The 27,138-nt window shown below is 44.3% G+C and overlaps 1 protein-coding gene across 4 annotated transcripts in view; it reads left to right on the plus strand.

Annotated features, from left to right (window-relative positions):
* The window catches only part of PPP2R2B (protein phosphatase 2 regulatory subunit Bbeta), a gene marked incomplete at both ends in the record, with an annotated part of 453,825 nt that overhangs the window by 394,993 nt on the left and 31,694 nt on the right, over window positions 1-27,138 (plus strand). For all 4 annotated transcript variants that reach the window (XM_079702158.1, XM_079702159.1, XM_079702157.1 and 1 more), the window contains one exon: window positions 13,137-13,301. In XM_079702158.1, the coding sequence (XP_079558284.1) occupies window positions 13,137-13,301 (165 nt within the window). The remainder of the gene's footprint in view (window positions 1-13,136; window positions 13,302-27,138) is intronic.

The following is a 27,138-nucleotide window of genomic DNA, read 5'->3' on the forward strand; positions in this document are numbered from 1 at the left end:
GTAAGTAGCATCCAGATCAGAAAACCAAACTTTATTAGCAATGCTCATGTGCCCATCACACTTCTTCAGTCTCTACCTGCCAAGAGTATATTTGATATAACAACCCCATATTGACATTATGGGGTTGTATTATTATCTTCTGTTTAGCTAAAATTTAGAGAAGTCAAGACAATTGCTGAATGAGTATCTGACCCAGTATTCTCACCCTACTATATTGACCCTCTATTTAATATTAAAAATCGGTCATTTATTCAGCACCTATCATGTGGTCCATCCCACCACAAACCTGACTCTTCACTTGAATTCCCAACCTCAGTTAATGGTTTCACCATCCAGGTAGCTAAGCAACTGACCTAAGAGTGAATATTGATCTTTTTTCCCACTCACCAGCCTCCCCACCCCACAACCCAATATCTGTGAGCCCTGCCTTTGCTTCATCTAAAATATATCTCAAATCAACTCATCTTTCTCCATCTCCATTCTACCGACCCACACGAGTACTGGCCACTGTTGTCTTACCTATGTGACTGCAATAACCTACTGTCTAGTCTCCATTCTCTCTTGCTCTCCTACACACTACGTGTTCCACATAACAGAGTAGACCTTTCAACATGTAATTCAGATATCATTCCTCCCCAGATTAAAACACGCTGGTAGCTTCCTATTGAACTTAGAATAAGATCCAAGTTCTTAATTCTGGACTGCAAGATTTCACATGATAGTGTCCCCGCATCCCTCTTTGATACCCTGTCATACCAGTCTGCCCTGACTCACTCTGCTTCAGCCAACTATCCTCTTTTCTGTTCCTGGATAAACCTTGTTCTTACTTCCATTCTCTGCATGTGCTATTCCCTCTTTCTGGAATACTCTGCCCCCAGAGTCCACATGGCTAACTATGTGTCATCATATAGACTTCAGTCTCCTGTCACCTCCTCAGAGGCACTTCCTCCCACTAACTCCCAATTAATCCCCAATAACCCTCTATCCCCGTTAACTTCATGACATGTATCACTATTTGAAATTCATTTTTTTATTTGTGTATTTTGGGTTTCCTCATATTTGAATGTGAATTTTATGACAGAAGGAACTTTGTATGATCCATTCCTGTATCCCAGTACCTAGAATATTCTGACATACAGAAAGTACCATTTTGATTGGACATGTCAAGTTTGAAATATTAGTGGGTCACCAAAGTGGAGCTATCCAGTGGATAATTAATCATGAAATAGAAGCTGGCAATTTCACCTTAAGTGTATATTAGTTACAGTACAGCTCTGAATGTTCTGATATAAAATAGACTCCATAATGGCTCAAACATACAGAAGATTATTTCTCTTGTAAAGTCCAATACTGATGATCTCCATCAGCAGGCAGCCTCCTCCAATGAGTGATTCAGAGATTCAGGTTCTTTCCATCTTGTGGTTCCCCAGTGTCACCATGCTTATCTGCATCTGTACAGCAAAAGAGGAAGATTGACCACACATGGGAGACTCCTATGAGCCAGGTTCTAAAGTAGTGTGCATTCCATTGGCTAGAACTCAGTCACATGATCACATCTAACTGCAAGGCAGGCTGGGAACTGTAGTATAGCTGTTGCAAATGAGTAAAAAGACCTGGTTTAGGTACACAGTCACCTGACCTTCACCACAGAAGAGTGCTCAAGGCTTTTCAGAGTTCCCCAAGGCTTTTCAGAGAATGCAGCTGTAAGCCAGTCGTGGTGATTATGGAGACTGAGAACTGACCATTAAGACCGTGACTGGCATCTTTTGTTGATCACAGAGCAGACGCGACATACTGTCTGAGCCTAGGAGAATCTGCCTACAGATTTTGCCTGGAAGTGCAGCTGCTAACAGAACGAGTGTGGATGGTGGTTCCCTTTCTCCCTTGACATCTATTCCAAGAGCCAGAAATCTGCTCAGTCTCAGCTGAGCTTCTGCTGTCCCCAGTCTAGGTGACATGCTTTCCAAATTTTGCCTCTAGGCCTTCAAGAGGGAGGGGAGTTTCGTTAGGCATTTTAGGAGACAGATGCCTTGGGGAGAATGCAAAAGGGACATATTAATAGCACAATTGAGGTTATATTCTGCAGATGTGTGACAGCCTGACAGATGCTGGCATACAAATGAGACCGTGCCATTCACCCTTAAAGCAACCATATGTAAAATAATCATTGTCATCATGAGAATGATGATAACTGATATCTATACAGTTACTTTCCACCAGACCGCCCTAAGCACTGAGCAGACTGTACAAGCTGGGACCCTTTTGCTTATCGTCTCTGAAGTGCAGCCACCTCTGGGGTAGGAAGCGGCCATCTTTCAAAATAGCCTCAGAAAAACACCAATCACCAGAAAGGCCTCGATAAATCATATGTTGTTTAGCACCATTTCTATAATGCCTCTTATCCACTAAGGAGGCAGAAGAAACATGGTTCAGTATAGAAAAATGTGGGGTTCCCAAAGTATGGTATGAGCATCCCTGAGGTGGGAGGCGAGGTTCTTCTAAATACTACATGGACGTTTTTTGTTTTCATAATTATGTCTTTGTGATAATGAATATTATAAAATACAACTATTGTATCCTATGATATTACAGATACTGAAAAATCCATTTAAATTTCAAAGTGCATATACGTAAAGTATTAGTAAATATTAAGGCAAGTGGCCTTGCAATATGTTTTTTTTTTTTTTTGCGGTATGTGGGCCTCTCACTGTTGTGGCCTCTCCCGTTGCGGAGCACAGGCGCCGGACACGCAGGCTTAACGGCCATGGCTCATGGGCCAAGCCGCTCCGCGGCATGTGGGATCCTCCCAGACCGGGGCACGAACCCGTGTCCCCGGCATCGGCAGGCGGACTCTGAACCACTGCGCCACCAGGGAAGCCCGCAATATGGTTTTTAAAAAAGTCATAACTTCTAGTGACTAGCATTTGGTGTGACATTGGCATTATAGTTAAGAGCAGATTCTTTGGAGTCCAACAAGCTTAAAATTCTCACCCAGCTCTACTACTTGCTGGCTGTGTAAGCTTTAACATGTCTTTTAACTTAGCCAAGCCTCTACTTCATGATCTGTAGAGAGGAGCTCTGAAAAAGAGGATTGTTAGAATTTTTTAAAAGGTGTTTATACACACACACACACATATCCACATATATATATATGTGTGTATATATATGCATATGTATATACATATATATACACATACATATATGCTTAGGGCAGTACCTTGCTAAGTAAATGATCAGTAAACAGGGACCACCACAAAAGGAAACTAGAAAAGTTGAGTGTTAGAAGGGTGGATTCTGTTCTGCTGAATTCATTATCTGGGTGATCTCAATTCTAGACACCTCTTTTGGTTCTGCAGTTTGATGTTCTTTGCAAGATGTTACTCATTATACCCTAGTTACCAGATATCCACAGGGTCTCTGAGGTCCAGCCCTTGTATTTAGAACCATATCAGAGGGAAGCATTCCTAGCCTTATGGCACCTGGTCTTGAATCCTCTTCCTCCCATCTGTAGCCAGTCTGTCCCTGTTTTGTGTAACAGCTTCTGGCTTAAAGTGGTCAAACTTTGGCCTGAATGGGTTAACTACATCAGGACAATAATAAATCATTTCTAGATTAGTGATTTTCTAGGGCAAGAGGCAGCCCTAACTTTCCAATAAAAGAAAATTGCTATAAAAGGATGTTTCTTAATTATGAAAATTATGGTATACCTAGGATCCTTTGAACTCTGTTCTCAGAGCTAAGAATGAGTTGACCTGGGCTCCTACCTAGTCCAATATGGGACCTATTAAATAAATCCACATCGAGTAAAAAGTAAATATACAGTTCTCAATAACTATATACTGAGCACCTAGTTTGTGCCAGGCACTGCGATAAGCCATGGGGATATAAGAGTGAAAAGAAACAAATTTTCTGCTTTCAGAATGGCATTCACCAAATAATCACACTAATGAGTGTATTATTACAAATGGAAATAAGTCCTGTGAAGAAAGGGAATATGGTTTTGTGAATGCACTTTAAAAAACCTGATGTAGACTAGGGAATAAAAGAAGGCTTTCCTGAGGACGGATTGTTAAGTTGAGATTTGTAAGAGGAAGAGTATGAGCTAACTTGGCAAAGAAGTGCGAAAAGATCAGTCCACCATGTACAAAGGTCCTGTGGCAGGAGGGAGCATGGTATGTTGGAGGAACTCAAGAAGGCCCGAGGGTGAAGTAAAGCATGGTGTGAGCAAGCTAGAAAGATGAGCCCAAGACGCACCTTGCATAAATCCAGTCTCTAGGCATGAGACAGAGGATTTCTCTGGGAGAAAACAACTGGTTTCCAGGGGTACTTGATCTCTGACTTGGTCTTTATCAGCCCTCTGCATCAGCTTCACTTGTCACCTGAGCTGAGGCCCTTTTGGATTTGATTCCCTATCAGGGGACCGTAACCACAACTCTTGGCTTCTAGCTCTGTCCCTCCTTAGTACTATGGACAGCAGTCTTCCTTTTAATCCAATAGGATTCTGCTGGGCAAGCTTTGAGGGACGCTGTGGGGCTCGTACAAATTTCTCTCCCTTGTTGCGGCTGTGGCTTTCATCCACACCTGTACATATCAATTGTACATATCAATCTTAGTCTGGCATTTAGTGTAATAGGAGAACATTCCTTCCAGTGACACGTCCAGCACGTTGGCCTGTGTGTGCCAGAGAAGCCCCCTCCTTGCCATATTAAATGAAGCCTTTGGTGGGTTGTCTGAGGCCTGTTGCCTTGCTTGTGTGGTTGCTGACCCTCTGTATCTGACACCAGACCTAGGGCTTTTGGGGCCTGGGGATTTCTCCTCCCACAGAGCAAGCCCTTTGAGCCTCATGTTATCAGGGGAAAGGGCAAGAATGCAACTCTGCAGACATCTTTCGGACTTCTTGAATGTCCTTGGGGCGGTATCACTAAGTAGTTGGGAAGGCAGACTCTGGAGTCAGATTCACTGGATTTGAACCCAGCTCCATCTCCTAAAATCTGTGTGACCTTGACAAGTTGCTTAACATTTCTCTGGCCCTCAATTTCCTCATCAGTTAATGGGGATAATAATACCACCTACCTTAGGAGGCTGTTGTGAGGTTTAAATGAGGTTGTCTTGTAAAGTATTTAGCCAAGTGCCTGCACAAAGAGAAGGCTCTATAAATAGTAGCTTTTATTATTTGGGGCATATCCCCAGCCCCCTGTTCTTCTTACCTTGTTGCTTGGATCCCATTCTCTCCTAAGAAAACCACAGGCTAAATGAGCCACACTATACAGGCCTGGCATCTTGGCCTATTGACCTACTGTGAGTTTTCTGCATCTTAAAAAAAAAAAACCTTCCCTAAAGAAGGCTGCTAAGTCATAAGAATGAAGTAAAGTAAAACCCAGAAACATTTTTTATTTAATTTTTTAAATTAATTCTTATTGGAGTACAGTTGATTTACAATGTTGTGTTAGTTTCTGCTGTACAACAAAGTGAATCAGTTATACATATACATATATGCACTCTTTTTTAGATTCCCATATAGGTCATTACAGAGTACTGAGCAGAGTTCCCTGTAGATAACTAATAAGAACCCATAAACATTTATTGAGCACTTACTATGTGCACTGGAGATGCCAAGATGAATAAAACTCCATCCCTGATATCATGGTCCATGTAATCTGGAGGGAAGGTGAGTTCAACCAGAGAAGCAAAACCAGTAGGAGAGGGTGTGTGTGTGTGTGTGTGGAGAGAGAGAGAAAGAGAGAGAGAGACAGATTGACATATTGCCATGAATTAGCCTTGTAATTGTGTGACTGGCCAAGCAAATCCAAAGTCTGTAAGGCCAGCAGTCAGGCACAGAAAAATCATAAGCAAGCTAGAACACCACAGGCATAAGCATCACAGGCCACATCCACACATGGCCATCAAGAAGGAAGATTTAGGGAGAAGGGAGAGAAACTGTAGTCTCAGCATCCATTTGGAGTCTCTTCCTCAAGGAAGACCTAAGCCTTTGTTTAAATGCCTTCCAGCTGATCAGTTCAGGCCCAGCCAGGATAATCTCCCTTATGATTAAATTAAAGCAACTGGTTAGGGACTTTAACTATGTCTGCACCATCCCTCACAGCAACACCTAGATTACTGTTTGACTGAATAACTGGGAAAGCTTGTGCATATGTGCAAAGTGGCTGCTTTCTCTCTTTTGTCCTTCAACTCACCTGAGAGAACAAACCTTGTTAGCCTACCACAACCAGAAACATTTTAGAATTGTTTAGCCTAACCAAGTTAACATATCACAAAGCAACCAAAGTGAGTATGTGGACAGAGGGAGACAGACGTGTAACCATACTAAGGAAGATGAGACTAACAGTTTGGGGGAGCCTCTATGAAGTAGCAGGTATATTACATCATCTCCTGTAGTTTTCTTCCTCTCTTTGTTGATAAACTAACAAGTTCAAAGGCATTTGAGATTAGGTAACTGGTCACAGGATTGGGGATTAAAATCTAGATCTGTCTCACTCTATACTCCAGTAAAATGTACTCTATCACACTATCTTAAATTACTCAAATAATAATAATACACGTTAAGTGTATTCATAGAGGTGCGTTCAAGGTGCTGTGGATACGCAGGTAGAAAGAGTCGTGAAAGAAGGGCTAGAACACTTCATACAGAAAGTAACACTTGGGTTGGCCTTTGAATGAAGTATTGAGTATTTTCTAATGGAGAAATGTCAAGCTCTGTGTCACATGAATAGGAAAAAGGCTGTGGTTATGGGACTTTCACATACCCCCCCCCACCCCCAGTCATAAAGGACATCTTATCCCAGTGTCTTTTGAGCTCAACACATACGTAAAAGCAGTACCTAATAGGGCACCATGTGTCTCTTTGTCAGTCCTCTCATATTGAGCCTAGCGATTGGCAAAACCCTCCATGAATATTTGCACACTGGCTTTTTTTAAGCTCTTAAGAGAGGAATATCCCTTGGAGTCCTCTTTGGAGATTTCCAGTGTGTTATCATCAAGCAACATGTCCATTCAGCTGACAAGATCTGGATGCTTTGTAATCACTACTTTATATCCAAAGATTAAACTGAGACTTTGGAAAGGAAATAAAGACTTCAAAGAAACTCATGTGCCCTAAAATGGAATCCAACTCTAATATGCTCAGTTTTCAAGGCCATGGTAAGGCTATTCTCCACCTTCAGTATTGGCAGACTTTAAGTGCTATCTGAAAAGCTTCAACTGCTTTTGCACATGGGTATCTTACCCAGGTAAACTTAGATTCCACTCTCCAGCTGAGCCTGCAGACAGGCCTCCTGCTGGACTCTGCTGTCATTGGTTGGCTTAGATAAAAAGAAAGGGGAAAAAAAAAACAACCTTGTCAGTATCAGCAAAATTAGCAGTGATAAAGACAGAAGCATATGAGGACACCTTCAAAAGCCCACAAACCTAATGCATATAAAAGCTATCTTTGGAAAAATGCATGTTTTCTTTGAAAGTTAGGATTATTCAGTCCACTGTAAAGCCCTTTAATAAATAGCTTTTTCTCCATTATCTTATTTGATCATCAAAATCTCTCAGAGACTGACAGAGTTAACAGAATGATACCCATCCAAAGGCAAAGAAACTGAAACCCAGAGAGATAAAATGACTTTCCCATGTTCTCCGAGCAAAATAGAGTTGGAATCAAAACTGAATCCCAATCTTCTGACCCCATTTTGTTACAATTACAGTGTTTATCTCAGTATTATCTTCAGTTTTACCCAGAGATGAGGTTCCTGGTCTCTCAACTCTCTCAGAGATGGTTCTAAGCCAAGGAAACTACTTTTTTTTAACTGTTTCCTTGGTTTAATAATATGTATTCATTATAGAGACTATAAAATGACCTATAATCTCACCACCTAATTTTGTGTATATACAACGAATTTACATTGCAATTTTAACTTAATGCTAACTAACTCAACAATAAGGGCTCAGAAAAATAAGTTAATAAGGAAATAAAAGAAAAGGGAAATTTTTTTAAATTCTTGATTTATCCAGGAGGCTTTCTCCTGTTCAGTCTAGGGCCACACACACACACACACGTGTGCACATACACACCCCACCCACTCACACATATACACTTTCTTTCTCACTTCCCTGCTTTATTTGTCTGTTTAGCAGTTATTACTACCTAATATACTGTATATTCTATTTATTTATTTATCTTGTTTAGTGACCATGTCCCCTACTAGAATATAGGCTCCACAGATCAGGGGGATTTTTGGTCTGCTTTGGTCACTGCTGTATCCCCTGTACCTAGAAAAACCCTGGCAGATTCTTTGTGAATGTTTATGAAATACATGAAAGAACAAATGAATGAATGGACCCAAGCTAGGGTTACTGAAGGATAACTTAATGCCAGCCTTAGAATCTAATCCCCCTGTATGTTTCCTTCTATTCTATTCCTTCTGTTCTAACTATGTTTTCCTTCTATTCTGTTCTCTCTCTCTCTCTCTCACTTTTTTCACATGGCTATGATCAGACTGTATATATTTTGTATCTAACTTACCTCACCTAAAATTATACATGTATATAATAAGCATAGAAAATATCTTGTCTTTTTCCATCTTAAAATACTACAACTTCATTAAAAGAAAATGTGGAAATGAAAACTCACAATTGAAAAGAAAAATATTCATAGACCCACCCCATTGGAATTATCACTAACATTTGATACTTTTGCCTTCTAGGTCATCAGTTTCAGAGTGTAAGTTTTAAATGATATTATGGTCACACTAAAGATAGAATTTTTCCTACAAGTTTTTTAACAGACTTGGTATTTCATTGCATAAACAGTTAAATGAGATCGATCAGAATTTACTTAATCGTTTCCCTATTTCAGTATATTTAGGCTGTTGTCAATTTTTTTCTTTTATAATATCGCGATAGACTTTTTTTTATGAAAAGCTTTTCCAAATTTGGGTTTAAGGAAATGACTTTTGAATGGTCCCTATGCTACCCTTTAGCATCCTGCCATAATCTCCTTCATCCCTTCACCCCACTGCTGATGTAATTTATGGCTCTGGCTTCTTATTTGTTTGAAGCTCATCCCTTAAGGGGTGACCTCCCAGTGTCTTCAATTAGTATTTTAAATGATGCCTTAGGCCATTGCCTGGCACAGCAGTGCCCTCACCTTCCCGCCTTCGGCCTTCCAGGCATGGAGCTCAGCTGCCAAACTGGCTGTGCCCCCTCCGGTCTTCAGCACTGCTTCCAGAGTCCCAGCAGAGAGGCAGATTAACCCCTTTTGTTAGCAGAGGTAATTTGCCTGGGCTCCGCATTAATAAGGAATGCCGTAAGCGGTTGGGGTCAGGATGAACAGATCTGTCAAGCCCCAGGGTTAATTTAATAGCAGTCTGTTGGCTTTCTGCCTTGTATATTAGCCGTGACTCCAGTGCTCTGTTTTGCTTTTGCCGTTTGGTTCTTTGGGACAACAGGGAAATAATTTGAATAGAGAGCTCTAAAAGATAGGAGAGAGAAAATTGACTGTCAACATGCATCATTCCATTTCCAAGATAACACAGGGAGCCCCGCACTGTTCCTCTCCTTTCTCCTTCGCTCCCAACATGAAGGGCACAACCACATATGCTGGAGGCGTGTATCTCCCTTTAGAACAGTGTAAGGGAAAAGGCTGGGTTTCTAGGTGATGCAGATGTGAAATATGCTCTCTTGTCATCCCCGTAAGCCATTGGATTTTTGGAAACTAGACTCCTTCTCCCAAATGTTTTTAGAACTCAGAAAATCCTCAGCAGTTAACAATTCAAGAAATCCCTTCTCACGTTTCTGTCTCAACTTACGGTTCCAAAAAAAAAAAAAAAAAAATCATCACATCAGAGAACACAAAAATCCTAGGTCCGATGCTGTGTCCAAATTCTGGTTCTGAAAAATGTAGCCCCCAGAGTGGTCGGTGAATTGAGAGAGCACAGGTTCAAAGCAGAATCCCTGTTGGATTAGCCAGGGGAGTTTCCAGAGAGCCAGAATTACATCACTCGGAAAGGCTGGCTCTGTGAGGGCCATTCATCAGGGGAGGAGAGTGGAGTGTGGTCAAGAACCCAGGCTCTAGAGTTGGACAAACTTGGGTTCAAATCCCAACTCCACCCTCTATGGTCATATGACCTTGAGTAACTTAACATCAGTCACTGTTTCCTCTGCCAGAAAATAGGCCTATTAATAACATTAACGTCATAAGGGTGAGATGAAGGTCAAACGAGACAATGCATGGCACGTGATAAGCATTAACTACTGCTTATTATTATCTTCCTTTTTGTCCTTATCATCACAGTTACTAAAAAGAGGATTGGAGTCATGGTTTCTCCCCTGAACCCCATAGAGTCAGACCCAGACAAGCCCTCTAGTCAAAAGGGAGATGCTTGGGGATGAGGGATGGTGGGCAGGCTTAGAGGTCCAGGATGGGTGGGAAGGAAGGAAGGAGGAAGGGTCCAGAGGCAGCAGCCCTAAGCAGACTCAGTTCTGATGCAGTTCTTGATGGTGGAGGATGTTCCTGGTTTCATATGTATGTTTAAGCCCTTCATTTTCACACATTCTAACTTTTGGGCTTTATTTTTAGGTGAGAAAAAAATAACCGTAGATGTGGCACCTCCCGCTACCACACAGCCAAGATCCCTTCCAGTTAAGCTTGTTTTTAGAGCTATACTGGTAGAGGTTGAGAAAGCTGACACCAGATTTTCTTGCCCTATTTTGGGAAAAGAGAAACATGCTCACTGGCACAGTAGGGTATGGAGGCTCTTTCTGGAGGGTGATAAAATCTGACAACAGCTGAACACTAACCTCTGCTTAACCCCACCCTGTATCGTGGCCACAAAGCCCAGGGCATGGGTCAGGGGACTGGGGAGAATATCAGAGCTGAAGCTTGGGGCCTCCTTCTGGGGGTCACTGGCCCCTGCTCCCCAGCAAGTGATGCTAACTGCAATAATATTTATAACTCTGGTAGCAGTTGAGTTGAAAGATAGTATTTTGTGAATCAAAGGAGCCCACATGCTCTGGAGACCCAAGAAATATTTGCATCTGGATTCGTGAGGGAAATCGTAGTAAAATGAAATGTTAGTTGTCTCAAGCTAATTTTAGGGAAGAAAACCCAACAGGGTTTATAAGAGGTAATTGAAAGGGAAAGAGGCACAACCAAATATAAAGCCATTATTGCACCAGATTACATGCCGGAGCATGGGTGATGTTTGATAATAGGTGACTACTTTGTTAGTGCTAATGTGACTAAAAATATCAGTACAATTACTCGTACCTCATCTAAACTCTACGGAGGAGATTATGCTCCCAACTTCACAAAAAGCATAGGAGACTTTTATCCAACCCAGTCTAATAGCATCATCTGTATCAAGTCACTGCTTGTTGATTCAGTGCAGGGTTTTCCAAACTGTGATATATAAGCTCCTGGCACAGACATAAATATGTTCATTTTAATGGTTAAAAGGATTTATCTTAGGTACGGTATATTATTTAAAATGTAACTAGCTCATTAAACCCATGATTTTATGAATATTGGATTACTGCTTAGACAAGGCTAAGTAAAGAAAAAAGCGAGTCGATTTAAGTTGTGGAGAAAAAAGGTTAAGTTAAAAAATGCTACCTAGTGATATACAGGTGGGGTGAAATCACGAATGTGACTCAAAAGTGAGAATCATTTTGTTTCACAATGTCCACATCACAAGGCCTGTTCCTTTGCAGGAAGTTGCTGGGTCCTTGGACAGCACCTCAGCCCCAGCCAGGTACCACCGTACCTGGACCCAGGTCTCCCGAGCTCTCAGTAGAGGTGGGAAGGGATCAGCCCAAACTCACTCCTACTGAAGACGTTTGTTTCCACTGGGTCACCGTCATAGATGAAAGGCCAAATGTTTCATTTCATTACACAAGGATGTGGTCTTTAAAAATAGAGGTATAATAATTCTTGATCAGAAAGGAAAATACTGAGGAGGAAAAAACCCTATGATAAAACTAACGGTATATTCCATTGGAGGCTAAAACTGTCATGCTGTACAATTGGATGGCTTCTTTTTAATGCTTAAACTCCCACATAAGCTCTAAAGCGAATCACAGCTTACAGAGACTTGAGGTCCTGTATATCTTCAATAAGAGAAATTTTGCGTAATTACTAAAGAGTACAAATCTTGCACCTGGGATAAAATCCTAGTACTGACACTCTTTAGCCATGTGACTTGGGGCAAGTTACTTACATACGCTGAGCCTCCGTTTCCCCCCTTGAAATAATGGGGGTAAGAAAGTGCTGATTATAGAGCTGTTATAAGGATTAAATGAAATAAAGTACATGCTATGCTTTGCACAGTGACTGACCTATAGTCAGTGCTCAATAAATGGTAGCTGCTATTATTATTATTATCGACATATTATTTAAAAACATATTATTTAAAAACATCTAAGGGATTTTATGGAAGAGGATTTGCAATCTGTCCTAGATATCATGTATCAGCCCAGGAGTTTAGATAAAGATTCAAATATATTGGATTATTTAGTTGGAATATATTGGATTATTTAGTTGGAATGGGGCTGGTTTCTTAACCACTGTTGTAAAATGAGAAATGAAAGCCTTTGCAACTTGATACATTTTAGCATGATTGCATGAGCAGGTAACTTTGATGTGATGGGGCATCTACATGTTATGAGGGATGAAATCCTGAAAAGGAGCCAGGGAGACCTGAGTTCTAGTGCTGCCTATGGCCACTGAGTAACCCTGGGCCTCAGCTGCCTGGGACCACTAATACCTGCCTATTTGCTCACAGAGTTATGATGAGGATCCCCCGTGTGTGCTCATTGCTAACATGGTACAGTAAAATAAGGCGGTGAGGGCTTCCCTGGTGGCTCAGTGGTTGAGAGTCCGCCTGCCGATGCAGGGGACACGGGTTCGTGCCCCAGTCCGGGAGGATCCCACATGCCGCGGAGCGGCTGGGCCCGTGAGCCATGGCCGCTGAGCCTGTGCTTCCGGAGCCTGTGCTCCGCAACGGGAGAGGCCACAACAGTGAGAGCCCTGCGTACCGTGAAAAGAAAAAAAAAAAAAAAATAAGGCGGTGATGCTATAGTTACCTCCAAGGCTCCCCGTTCTCCTGGTCCCCTCCTTGACTCGTCTGTGCCAGATATCGTTGACATCAAGCCGGCCAACATGGAGGAGCTCACAGAGGTGATCACAGCAGCCGAGTTCCACCCCCATCACTGCAACACCTTCGTGTACAGCAGCAGCAAAGGGACAATCCGGCTGTGTGACATGCGGGCGTCGGCCCTGTGTGACAGGCACACCAAATGTGAGTAGCCAGCAGCCCAGGGCTCGTGGCAGGAATGGGCCACTGGCCCCTGACGTGTGGGAGGAGAAGGGGGAGGGCCTGGAGGGGTTTGATCTCCTTTCCCACCTCAGACACACTGAGAGTAAAGAAACTACACGTGTTGGCCTGACCCGGGAGTCAGTTCCATGTTTGGTATTTTGATAAAGAGGAAACCTCACATCCAATCCCACAAACATTGGCTTCCGGCTGTGGAATACAGAGATGAATAAGACATGAGCCCTGTCACATAACATTGTGACATGATCTGAATTATGTTTTAAGATTCCTCTTGCTGCTCTGGGGAGAATGAACCTGCAGAGTAGGAGTGGGGGGACCAGTTAGGGCATGGTTGCGATATCCAGGCAGGAGATGCAGGTGACCTGGACAAGGGCAGGGTGTGGAAATGGAGAGGAGTGGACGGGCTCTGGACAGATCTTGGCAGTAGAGTTAACTGGACTTGCTGGACAGTGTGGGAGGCTGAGAATATACAGGAATCAAGAATAGCAGCTGGGGACACTAAGTTAGCACTGTATTGTGTATTTGAAAGTTCTTAAGAGAATAGGTCTTAAAAGTTCTCATCATAAAAAAAAATTGTAACTATGCATGGTGATGAATGTTAACTAAACTCATTGTGGTGATTATTTTGCAATATATACATGTATCAAATCATTATGCTGTTCACCTAAAACTAATATAATGTTATATGTCAATTATACCTCAACTTAAAAAAAAAATAGCAGCTGGGGGAAAGGGTTAGTGGCTTCTTGGAGAGAGTGAGGCTTTGGGAACCAGCACCCTAGAAGGCCCAGTGATTCTAGTGGGCACCAGGGAAGGGCTTCAGAGAGAAGGGATGGGATAAAGTCCACCAGGCTGACAGGCCCTGCGGTCACGCTGGAGTTTTCAGGGCATTGACTGAGCAAAGCAGCTCAGAACTAGTGGGGGCTGAGTGCTTGGGGGCCAAAGGCTAAGACCGATGTAAGTGGGTGAAGCAAGAGTCAGCTGTGGCAGCCAGAATGGGCCTGGAGCTAGCAGAGGGCAGTGGTCACCCATGTCCAGTGTCAGACTAAATACCGTGCAGCTGCCAAGATGTTCAGGAGCCATGAGAGCTGTTTGTCTGGCCAGCACCTTCTGCCAGGTGCCACTCTGCCACTACAGCCTGGACAGCTGGGAGTGAAGACCTTTCTCTCCCACAGCCTCAGCTTTCGATTCTAATTCCTATGGGACCTGAGCGATGTGATGACTCTCCGTGTAGGTGTATGTCTAGGAGAGGTGTGAATATCTGGGTCATTTTGATCATTTCTGTTTGCTCATTCGCTGTGAGGAGTATTGCACAGGGGAGCTGGTATGTCTGGTGTAGTGGGATATAGACTGTGTGGATTCCAGAGTCATACAGACCCAGGTCAAAGGCAGGCTTCACCCATTATTAGCCGTCTGACTTTGTCCAACTTTCCTTTACCTTTCTGAGCCTCAGTTTTCTCATATGTACAATGGGTAAGATAATAACATCCACCTCATGGGTGTGTCATGGGGATTAGATGAGATAACTATTAAGAATTGTTAATGAGTTGTTTCATACTAAGTGTGTTGTATGCTTCCAGAAGATTTCAATTCAGATGATCCACATTTCCAGTACTCAATCGCCATTGTGTAGCGAGTAGCTACCATATTGGACAGTGCTGATTTAAGATTTCCTTCATTGCAGAAGGTTCTCTTGAAGAGTACTGATCTATACTATTGGCTCCTTGAGGGTGTGGACTTACTTTGTTTTGTTCACTGCTGTTTCCCTAGCACCTGAAACAGTACCTGGCCCATGACAGATGCTTTATCGATGTTTGCTGGTGTCTGTGCTGGTATTGATCTTTGAGTGGTACTTACTTATAAGCCAAAAAGGGGGAAATGTCCAAGGCAGAAGGATCAGCATGTGCAAAGGTGCTGAGGCATGAAAGATCATAACACTTTTGGAACTGCAGGGTGACTGATATGGCTGGCTTATAGGGAATGACTTGGAGAGGGAAGAGTTGAAGTTCAGGAGGAAGGCAGGAGACTGGTGATAATGGCCATGATAATGGACTTGAATTTTCTCTCAAAGTCAGTGAACAGCACCTAGAGTAACCAGGGGACTGATTGGAATTATTTTTTGGAGAAGTTGCTTAGACTGAAGGCAGAAGGGTGGAGGTTGGGTTCTGTCTGGGAGAACAAAGAGTCAAGAAAAGAGGTTAGGAAGATTTTATAACGTACGCAAGGATTCCTTAACAATGCACTATTGAATTGGGGGCACCCGATCCTTTCTTTGGGGGAGGCAGCTGTCCTATGCATCATAGGATGTTTAGCAGCATCCCCAGCCTCTACCCACTAGATGCAGGCAGCAAAGGCCAGTTATGACAACCAAAAATGTCTCCAGACATTGTGATGTATTCTGGGGTGAAAATTGCTCCCAGCTGAGAATCACAGATCTAGACTAAAATTCACTGGCAATCCTTCAGCATGATCTTCTTGTATCTATGATGTATCCATTACTGTTAAGCACTCTGAGGGGTACAGTGGAAAGGGTGAGACATCTCCTAACACTCAAGGAATTTCAAGTTTGGCTGGGGAGGCAAGATGTACCCAGGACACCCAAATGAGTGGTAGAGACAATTAGGAGTTGGGATATTTGGGGAAGAGGGGAGGGAGGGACATTGGAGGTAGACCCCACAGGGTAGGCAGAGGCTGAGTGGTAGTGTTGAAGCACAAGTAGGAATTGGTTAGGTAGGAAATAGAGAGAAGGGTGTTTGGGGTTGTACACACAAGAATGGGCAAAAACCTGAAGTTAGGAAATGACATGAAACCTTTAAAGAGCCTTAGCAAGAAGTGTTGGGCTTGGGTAAAAGGGGAATATGGAGGAAAAGAGGTCAAATAGGGATGATGGTTTATATCAAGTCAGTCGTTGAAGGTCAGAATCAGAAGTTATGCCTTCATCCATTCATTCATTCATTCATTCATTGAGCACCTGCTCTATACTCAGAGTCTGGCTCCTATGGTAGCCAGTCCTTAAACTTTTCCAGCAAGTACAGCACTCCCAGACCCAGGCTGAGAGCCTGGCTGCTCTGCAGGAAGGGCACCAAAAGGCAATCCAGCCTCTCTGATGTGCTCTGGGTGGCCCGGCCTCTCAGCAAAGGCAAAACTGCACATGCCTGCCAGAGGCCTGAGGCTCCAGGGGAGGTGCTAACCACAGTGGATTTTCTTCGAAGTCTTATTTTGTCATCTTAAAATTTCACATGGATTTTGTATTTTATTCCCATAAAATGACTACTTTCCATTTAATTTAAATATTACATTTCTACCCATCCCCAAATTTCAAGCAAAATTGACATTTCCAAAAGATGCAGCATTTATCTACGGCTTACTATACCACCTGGTGCACCCCCATATCGTCCTCCTTCCTGACCTCCAAGGATGCATACATGTGCCCCCGTTTGAGAAGCACAGGTCCAATATGTGGAGAGCAATTGGAGATCATTTGGCTGGAGAACAGAGCTATAGAATTTATGTTTTCTGGAAGATTAACACAGTGGTGGTGGGAAGAAACATAGGAGAATTAGAAGGTTTTGCTTTAGTCTCAATACAATGGAAATTCATAACCTAGATAAGAATGGTAGCACAGGGAACTCTACTCAATACTCTGTAATGGCCTATGTGGGAAAAGAATCTTAAAAAGAGTGGATATATGTATATGTATAACAGACTCACTTTGCTGAACACCTGAAACTAACACAACATTGTAAATCAACTATACCCCAATAAAAATTAAGAAAAATAAAAGGATGATAGCTATGGAAATTGAAAGAAAGGAAAGGGAAAAAGATATATTTTTCTTTCAAAATAACTGTGAGGATGTAAAGCAATATTAGAGATTGGTGTTCATCACACATGGATATTACTTGTTCAATATCCTTCCCCTCTAGACTAAACTCTCTGAGGACAAGAACTGAATCTGTTTTGCTCACATTGTATCACAAAGGACTGACACACAAATAGGTGCTCAGTAGATATTGATTCAATAAATAAATCTATGCCTGAGAGTTGACATAAATGGCATGTGGATTGCAGACTAATAAGAAGCCATACTGAAGGAGAGTGAACGGTTGAGGACCAGTCTGGGACATGCTGTGTGGGAGGTGACATAAGCTGTCTGACCAGGCTTGAAGGGCCACCAACCCAAAGCGGATGCCAGAGATGGCACGAGAAGCCCGGTGTGTTCACAGCCCAAAGTGGCCGACACCAGCCTGGGCTCTGGGGTCAGACAGACCCACAGGAGGGCTGGATAGTGAGGAGGAAGCTGACTGGGAGGCTTGGTGAACTCTGAACTCAAGATGGAAAAAAGATAAGGCCTTAGGCATTTCCGGAACTAGAATTGTTTAGAGAAGAAGCTTTGGAATCAGAATGCAGCTCTGTTGCTCAGCAGCTGTGTGACCCCCCAATCAAGTTTTGAATCCCTCTGAATCCCAAGTTCCTCCTTTGAACATATAAATAATATAATAAAGACTGTCTCATAGGGCTGGCTGTTCCCAAGGAGTAACTGTCCTCAAGTGTATAACAGCCTGACCCTCTGCCAGGCACACAGGAGACAGTGAATGGCAGCAGCAGTTACCACAGTTACACCTCCTGAGTACCCCCCGGTTCCAGAGCTGCAGCTCTAAGAGGCCTGAACCTCCAACCTTTATTCCATGTCCACAAGCCCCATTAGTCATTTATTTAATTAATACTTGTTGAGCACACACTATATGTCAGGTACTGTACCAGACTCTGGGGACACAATGGTGAGCAAAACTAGATCTGCTTTCTTCCCTCTTACAGCTCAAGGTCTGTACTAGTGAGGGTCTCCAGAGGAACAGAACCAATAGGAGATATATATATATCATATATATACACATATGCCTATATATACTCACACACACACGTGCATATATACACATGTGTATATGTGAAAAGATTGTTATAAGTATTCATAACAATTAAGGTCATGCAATCATGGAGGCTGACAAGTCCCAGGATCTTCAGTGAGGCTGCAGGAGAGCCGATGAGGTAGTTTTAGTCCAAAGACCAGCAGACTCTTGACCCAGGAAGAGCTGATGGTCCAGTTCAAGTGCGAAGGCAGGAAAAAATTGATGTCCCAGCTCGAAGGAGTCACACAGTAGAATTCCCTCTTGTTGGGAGGAGGGTCAGCCTTTTGTTCTATTCGGGCCTTCAACTGATTGGATAAGGCCCACCCACATTAGGGAGGACAATCTGCTTTACTCAGTCTGTTAATTTAAATGTTAAATTCATTCAAAAATACCCTCCTAAAGCCCCAGGATAATGTCTGATGAAATATCTGGGCACCCCATGGTCCAGTCAAGTTGATGCATAAGATGAACTATCACACTGTCTAAGGAAGAAAGATGCATTCATCAGAGAATCACAGATAGATAATGACATTGTGACTGTAATAAGTGGTGTGAAAAAGAGTCTTGTGGTGTCGTGAGGGAATGTGACAAGGACCTTATACCTCAAGGCAGGGACCGCTGAGCTGCTACCTAAAGACTGAGACGTTCCCTGGGGAAAATATTGGGAAGGGTCATCAAGCCCTCACACCCAGGAACCCCCTGGGGGCTGCTTCTCCCTGCAGCCTTGGTCCCACACAGCCCTTGAGAAGTAGAGCCCAGGGGACAGTCCCTAGGGAGGCTGGGAGCTAGCTGGCCGCCTGCAGACCCCTGCTGCAGCCCTGCCTCCCCATGCCCCATCCCGACACCAGCAGTGCTCTGAATTGCCAGCCGCCAGCCTCCTAATCTAATTAAGCAGCGAACGAAATTCATTTTCCTGACTCGTCCGAAGTGCCGACCTTCGTCAGTGTGCATCTCCCTTTGTTTGGCTGCTGCAGCGGCAGCGGCCCGAGCTCCCGCCAGCTGGGAAAACAAGTTCAATCTGACCCCGCACCTGACATTTCATATTGATTTTCTCCCTCCTCCTCCAACACCAGCCTTCCGTCGACCACGGTTCAGCCCGGGTGTGCGAACGGCATGGAGACAGTTCATCAGAGTTCAAAATGAAAAGCAACATTGGCTTTCGGAGATGAACTCTGAGAAGGAGGGTATTTAATAACCATCAATGTTTAATCAAAATGCCGAGGAGTTCCGTGTTATCAGAGCTGCATATATTAATTTCCATACATCCCTCGCTCTGCATACTCAGCAGGGGTTGGGAAGGATGATTCTCTTCCTCATCTCTCAGTATTTTTTCTATCGCTTCTGGCGGTAATGACAAGGGTTGTATCTGCAGTTTGAGATTCTAATGGCTGAAACAATAGGGTGTTGATGGCAGCAGCAGTGGCTGGCCTGAATCTTGCTGTTCCCTTTTAACGCGTGAGTACTGGGAGTTGAGTGAAGAAACTGGCCAAGTGTGATGAATGACAACCAAGGGAATGAGAGAGAAATTAGATCTAAACTCCTTTCCAAGACCCACAGGAATCTGGTCCCTGTCCACCTTCCCATCCTCAGTTCCCTGTAGTCTGGCCACACTGGTCTGCTTCCTGTGCCTTCAACACACCCAGCCCTTTGTGCCTCAGGCCCTTTGCACAGGCTCTTCCCCTACCCGGAATGCTCTCCCTCCAGGCCCTCCGTTGTTTAGACTGCTCTCATTTTTTAGGTCTCTGGGAAAATATCACCTCCTCAGAGAGGACTTCTCTTTTCCACCCATCTGCACCCTATTTCTACTGCATCACCCTATTTGATTTCTTTATGTATTTCTTAGTACTCAGCTATAGATGTTTGTTTTTCTTCCTCTGTCTCCCTGACTAGAATGTAATCTCCATAAGGGCAGGGAGTTTATTTTACCAACCCCTGCATTACCAACCCAGCTACAAATGGGGCTTCACTGAACAACTGCGGTAGAAAAGCAGGCATGTGGGAAAAGACAGATGAAAGAAGGTGTTTTCATTTACTAGAGTTGCTATAACAAAATACCATAAACTGGGTGGCTTAAAAAAACAAAATCTTGGGCTTCCCTGGTGGTGCAGTGGTTGAGAGTCCGCCTGCCGATGCAGGGGACACGGGTTCGTGCCCTGGTCCGGGAAGATCCCACATGCCGCAGAGCGGCTCGGCCCGTGAGCCATGGCTGCTGAGCCTGCGCATCCGGAGCCCGTGCTCCACAACGGGAGAGGCCACAACAGTGAGAGGCCCGCGTACCGCAAAAAAAAAAAAAAAAAATCTTACTGTCTCCCTGTTCTGGAGGCTAGAAGTCCTAGACCAAGGTATCAATAGGGTTGGTTTCATCTGAAGGCTGTGAAGAAAGGATCTCTTCCAGGCCTCTCTCCTTCGCTTGCTGGTGACCATCCTCTCCCTGTGTCTTCACATCATCTTCTCTCTTCACCTGTCTGTGTCCAAAACTGCCCTTCTTATAAAGACACTCATCATATTGGATTAGGCTCCACCCTCATGACCTCATTTTTTCATTTAATTACCTCTTTAAAAACCCTACCTCCAAATATGGTTACATTCTGAGGTACTGAGGATTAGGACTTCAACATAAGAATTTGGGGAGGGGGTACACAATTCAGCCCCTAATAGAAGACCTGAAAGTCATCCAGAGCACAGTCCCTGGAGCTGACGGCTCCAGGTGTGGGTCCCAGGCCCGCTCGTTGCAGGCAGCCTGGGCAAGGCGCCAATGCTCATCCTTTGCTGCAGGTGGTAAGGGTGACAAGTGGTCATGGACCAGCTCTTAGTACAGCCCCTGACCTGTAGTGAGCACACGGTGTGTGTGGCTCTTATTGAACGTGGTGGGGGACAGAGGACAGGGGCAATAGAAACCTGTATCCGGAGCCTCTACACTCCCTCGTGATATCCATGTGTTTTATGGTGCCGATGCCTGGATACTTTCCCATGGTGCCGAAACATACTTGCTCTCTGAACAAAGAAGACTTAAACTGATTTTAGAGGCGATGAGGTGCTAAGAAGCCTGGTTCCTATTCAAAAACCACTCATAAGGGGAGGGGGTCTTGAATAAGTAGTTTGTTTTTACAGCATGAGAGAAAAGCAGCAGGTTAGGAGTTTGGGATTACCAGATACATACCACTATATATGAAGTAGATAAACAACAAGGACCTACTGTATAGCACAGGGAACTATGTATTCGATACCTTATAACAACATATAATGGAAAAGAATCTGAAAATATGTATATATATGTATATGTATATACATATTTATATAACTGAATCACTTTGCTATACACCTGAAACTAACACCATCTTGTAAATCAATTATACTCCAATTAAAAGAAATAAATAAATAATTTTTAAAAAAATTTTAAGAAAAAAAGAAAAGTAGCAGTTTGAACCCTCAACTGGGAGTGGGAATAGAGAAAGAGGTTCCTGTGAAGGTCCATAGAGATGTAACCTGCCAACTACCTGTGAACACAGTTAAAGATGGATCAGGTGGGGAAATGCTTATGATAAATGTTAAAGCAGCACGCACGATTACAAGCCCACCCTGAATTCAGAGTGTGAAGAAGAATACGTGTAGACAAAGACTGGGGCTCTTTGTGAAAGGGATGATGTCAGGGCAGCAAAATTCGGGCAGCTTTCCTATTTTCCAGATTCTCCTCAAGGTTGTAGTTTTACTTCTATAATTGGGAGAAGCTTGGTGGATAACAGGAGAGCCCGCTGGGTACTCCAAGGGTAGAAAGAGGAGATTCCCTTTACACACACCATTGACAGCACCTGTCTTAGGTACTGGGGCGGGCCAGGAGGTGGGGAGCCCAGGATGATATTTCCTGTCTTAGTCCATTCGGGCTGCTCTAATCAAATGCCACAGACTGGATGGCTTAAACAACAAACACTTATTTTTGGAAGCTGCGAAGTCCAAGATAAGACACCAGCAGATCCAGTGTGTGGTGAAGACCAGCTTCTTGGTCCATAGATGGCCATCTTCCCTCGCTGTGTCCTTGCGTGGCAGCAGGATGTGAGGGAGCCTTGGAGTCTCTTTTTCGTAAGGTCACTAATCCTGTTCATGAGAGCTCCACTCTCATGACCTAATCACCTCCCCAAACCCCCTTCTCCAAATACCATCACACTGGGGATTAGGTATCAGTGTACAAATTTCAGGGGACACAGTCATTCAGTCTATAGCACTCCCTGTAAGCACAGCCCAGAACATGTCTGCTTTGTTTCTTCCCTTTCGTCAAACTAACCTGACAGTAGTGAGTGACTTCAGAGAAGTGCCAAGATAGGGAAGGAAAATCAACATGGTGTCCACTTATCAGTCTCTGTCCGTGGCCTAACTGGGTGATCTTAACCGGGTTACTTAACCTCTCTGTGTCTGAATTTGCTCACCTATAAGATATGACTAGTAGCAGCACTTACCTTATTAGGGGACATGGGGGGATTAAATGAGAAGACACCATGAAGCCTTAGAACAGTGCCTGGCCCATGATAAGAGCTCCGTGTTTGTTATGGTTGTGAAGATGATGCTCTCTTACTTCCCTTCCAAACGTGTCTAAGAACAGGCACGGGGGGAAAGCAGCCATAGTCGCGATGTAGTCATGTCAGCAGCCATAATCACAGGGAACTTCTATGACATTTACTATATCCAGAAAGTAAGCCAAGGTCCTGACAACCCTATGGGGGGCATTCTAGTATTTGTCACATTTTACAGATGAGGAAACTAGCTAAGAGGAGGAATGATACTCTACGGCCACCAAAGAACAAGTGACACCTGGGGTTTGATCCAGACTTGTGCCTCTTAACGAGGACTCCAGAAATCACTTGCTCAACTAAGATTTATTCAACATCCACTCATTCCTGCCTTCAGGGAGCTTACATTCTAACGTGAAGGGGGGAAAGAAAATATATACTAGTACACAAATGAGTGAGATAATTTCTGACACTGATAAAAGCTATAAGAAAATTAAAAGGGTTAACGAGTAGCTAGGGTGGTGAGGGAAAGCCTTTGAACTGAGACCCGAATTGTCAAAAGGAGCCAAACAGAGAGATAATATCAAAATAGGAAGACCTTGACATAGGGACAACCACGTGTGTGCAAAGAAGAGAAAAAAGACCAGTGGATGGAGATCGGTGAGCTGGGAAACAGGGTGGAGGGTGACGCCGAAGAGGCAGGCTGGGGCCAGATCATGGAGAGCCTTGCAGACCAGGGCAGAGAGCCTGGATTTCATTCTAAGTGTGATGGAAGCTAGTAGACAGTTCTAAGCAGGCAAGCGAATACTCTGTTTATGGTCTTAATTTGCTAAAAGTGTTGGCAGGCCAAGAAGCGGACCAGTTAGGAGGCCCTTGCCATGGTCTGGGAGGAAATGATAGTGGCTGGGGTGGGTAGTGATGACGTGATAAGTGCACAGACACAGAATCTACTGAGGCGGTAAGGCTAAGAGGACTTGCTGAGAGGCTGAAAGTGGAGAGGTGACAGAAAGGGAGGATTCTGAGAAAACTTAGGTTTTGGTTTTGAGCTGCCGAGGGTATAGTCGTAACACATACTGATGAAAAGACTCAGGAAGGAACAGGTTTGGTGTGGAAAGACCAAACACACATCTCTTTTGGATGCGTCCGGATTGAGATGCCTATGATACGCACAGTTAGAGAAGCCTGGTAACAAATGGATACCTGAGTCTGGAAGTCAGGGGAGAGGTCTGGGCTGGAGATAGAAATTTAGGAGTCATGAGCATCTCGTGGTCTTTAAAGCCATGAGACAAGGTGAAGTCACTTAAGAGAGAAGATGTAGATGCAGAGGAGTGGATAGTCCAGGATGGAGGCCAAGGGCACGTCAGCATTTGCCAGTGGGGCTGGGGGGAACAGGGGGCAGCCTTTTACAAGAGACTGAGGATGAGCTGCCGGGGAGGTAAGAGGAAAACCAAGGGGTGGGGTTGAGTAAGCATATAAGCCAAGAGAAGGGAGTGATTTAGAAAGACACTGGGATCAGTTATGTCAAATGCTTCTGCGAGGTGAAGGAAGATGAGAGTAGAGAGGTGATCATGTGATTTAGTCTCATGGAAATCTTTGGCCATTAATTAGTTAAAGTAAAAGCAATTAGCAGACTGCCTGGCGCATTAGGTTCCCAAAGCATATTTGCTGGATGAAATCAATCACAAATGTGAACTCCGTGCTCAGTGTCTGATGACACGGAGCAGATTCCTCAGTCGCACCTTAATTCCGTCATAGTTTGGCCAAACCTGCCTCACTCCTCACCTGCCCTAGAGGTCCCATCCTATTGAGAGGGTGTGGCTTGTGCTGGGGACTTGCAGGAGGTGAAGCTGGCCAGGGTGAGGAGCCATGGGTCCTCTCAGCAGCGGTGACGGGCAGCCTTGCAGCGCCTGTCCTCTTGCGTTGGCTCTACTGGTGAGCCTGGTGCTCATACTCATTCTATTCTAGCCCCAAGGCCCTTCCACACTGGCAAATCTGCAGCTCCAAATGTGGCCACAGAAATTCCCTCCTTCAGATGAAACCAAGGCAGGCTGGCTGTCCAGGGGTAGTCAGCCACAACCCTGCAGTGCACTTAAATCTGCCTGTCACAGGCCTGGTGTGAAGATGATCTGACTTTTCCATGTTGTGGGGAAAAAGTATAAGCACTTTAGGCTTTAAAGTCTGAGGTGTTTGAGTGAATCATGTCCTTAGAAAAACAGCTTGGTTTCCAATGCAAACGGGGCAGAGTTTGATGCCTAACCTAATCATCTAAATCAGAAATTCCATTTTCCTTTAAAGGTACGTATAGCGGAGGGGGATGGATATTAGTTTTGAGCTCTTCTAGGTCTCAATTAAGTTTCATAGCAACCGAAGAAGATTGGTTTTAGTAACTCCAGTTTACAGATGAGGCACAGAGAGGTGAAGAAACTTGCCGCAGATCACAGTGAAAGAGCCAAGATTTGAACCCAGGTCTGTCTGCTTCCGGGAGAAGAATGAGAAGAATGAATTCTTCTCCTGGGTATTTGACAGCAGGAGAAAGAGTGTGATCTTTTTCTAACATCCGCAAGGATAATTTCACGGGACTCCATTTTATATAATCCCCATGAGCTGGATTCCTCAGCCCAACAGCTTCCAGTGGCAGCGGTAACTCTGCCCTTGCACAGAACATGAAATCCACTATCTCATTCATCACCTTCCTCTACAAACTTAATTGCCAAGTCCTGATTCTATAGGCCACTAGATCCCTTAATAAACCTACAGCTCATTCCCCAGATCTCTGATAGAATGTGTCCAAAGGCATCAGCTGAGGCTGCAGCTGCAATGCATCTTAAAACCTCTGAGGTTTGGGACAGCTTCCAAAAGGGGTTCAGTATTGATTGGGGGGGTGTAATTAACAGTGTTTATTTTGGGGGGGCTTGGTTAGGTTAAAAAGACAAGGCCCTTTATTAAAAATGCTTTTAATTTTATTAAAAATCCTGATGACAGGATTACAAACACACACAGACACCCACCCCCCTGCTCCTGGAGAAAAGCCAGAGCCCTGCTACAAGCAGTAGAATTCACAGAAACCCACCCACTGCCCCAGTCCAGCGTCTACCCCATTCAAGCTTAGCAGCAATTAGCAACAGAACAGGCAAAGCCCAAACCATATAGTATAAAGAGAATCCCTTCCCCCTTCCTCATTTCCATTTTTGATTAATTTAACCAGTTCTGTCAATTAGTCATCCTGGAGACTCCAGTTGAGTGGACTTTCCTAAGAACAAGAAAGCTTATTAATTTTGGAGGCAAGTGTCATTCATTAGCAATTGCCACTGTCCCAGGTCCCGCCCTCTCCCCTGCAGGAGGTCTTAGATAAGAAGGCAGCAGAGGCTGAAACTGGTTGAGGCATGTGGCTGCAGCCCCAGAGACACACAGAACAGGAATGGTTGGCCATGAGGTTATAGGTGGCTCTGGCTGCTCTGGGCTTGGGACGTCTCAAGGCCACTTACCTGTCATCATGGTTCATGACAAGCCATCACTGGCAAAGCAGTCACAGACACTGGATGAGCATTCTCAATTTGAGGTTCAGGAGACTGCCAGTCAAGAGGATACCCAGGAGAAATTTTCCCCAGGGAGGGACATTGACCTGACAGAGCGTAGGGAGGGCTCTGGCCAGGGCAGGATGGGTCTTACAATAGCCTGTCTCTTCCCACCAGAGGGGACATCAAAGTTCACCTCTTCCTTTTTTTTTTCTTTGCGGCACGCGGGCCTCTCACTGCTGTCCCGGCACAGGCTCCGGACGCGCAGGCTCAGTGGCCATGGCTCACAGGCCCAGCCGCTCCGCGGCATGTGGGATCCCCCCGGACCGGGGCACGAACCCGCGTCCCCTGCATCGGCAGGCGGGCTCCCAACCACCACGCCACCAGGGAAGCCCCTCCTTTTTGTATTTAGTTTCCTATGGCTGCTGTAACACATTACCACCAACTTAGTGACTAAAACAACATAAATTTGTCATCTTATAGTTCCGTGGGTCAGAAGACTGACATGGGTCTCACTGGCTAAAATCCAGGTGTAAGGAGGGCTGTGTTTCCTTCTGGAGGCTCAAGGGGACAGTCTGTTTCTTTGCTTTCTCCGGCTTCTTGAGGCCATCGCATTCCTTGGCTTATGGTCCCTTTCTCCACCTGAAAGCCAGCAGCAGTGGGACAAACCCTTCTCCTGCCCTATCACCCTGACTCTCCTCTTCTGCCTCCCTCGTCCACATATAAGGACCATCGTGATTACAGTGGGCCCACACAGGTGATCCAGGCTAATCCCCTTACTTTAAGGTCATCTGATGAGCAGCTTTAATTCCATCTACAATGTTAATTCCCCTTTGCTGAGAAAGGGAACATATTCATGAGTTCTGGAGATTAGGAC

The sequence above is a fragment of the Hyperoodon ampullatus genome (genome assembly GCF_949752795.1).
Source record: "Hyperoodon ampullatus genome assembly, chromosome: 4".
NCBI lineage: Eukaryota > Metazoa > Chordata > Mammalia > Artiodactyla > Ziphiidae > Hyperoodon > Hyperoodon ampullatus.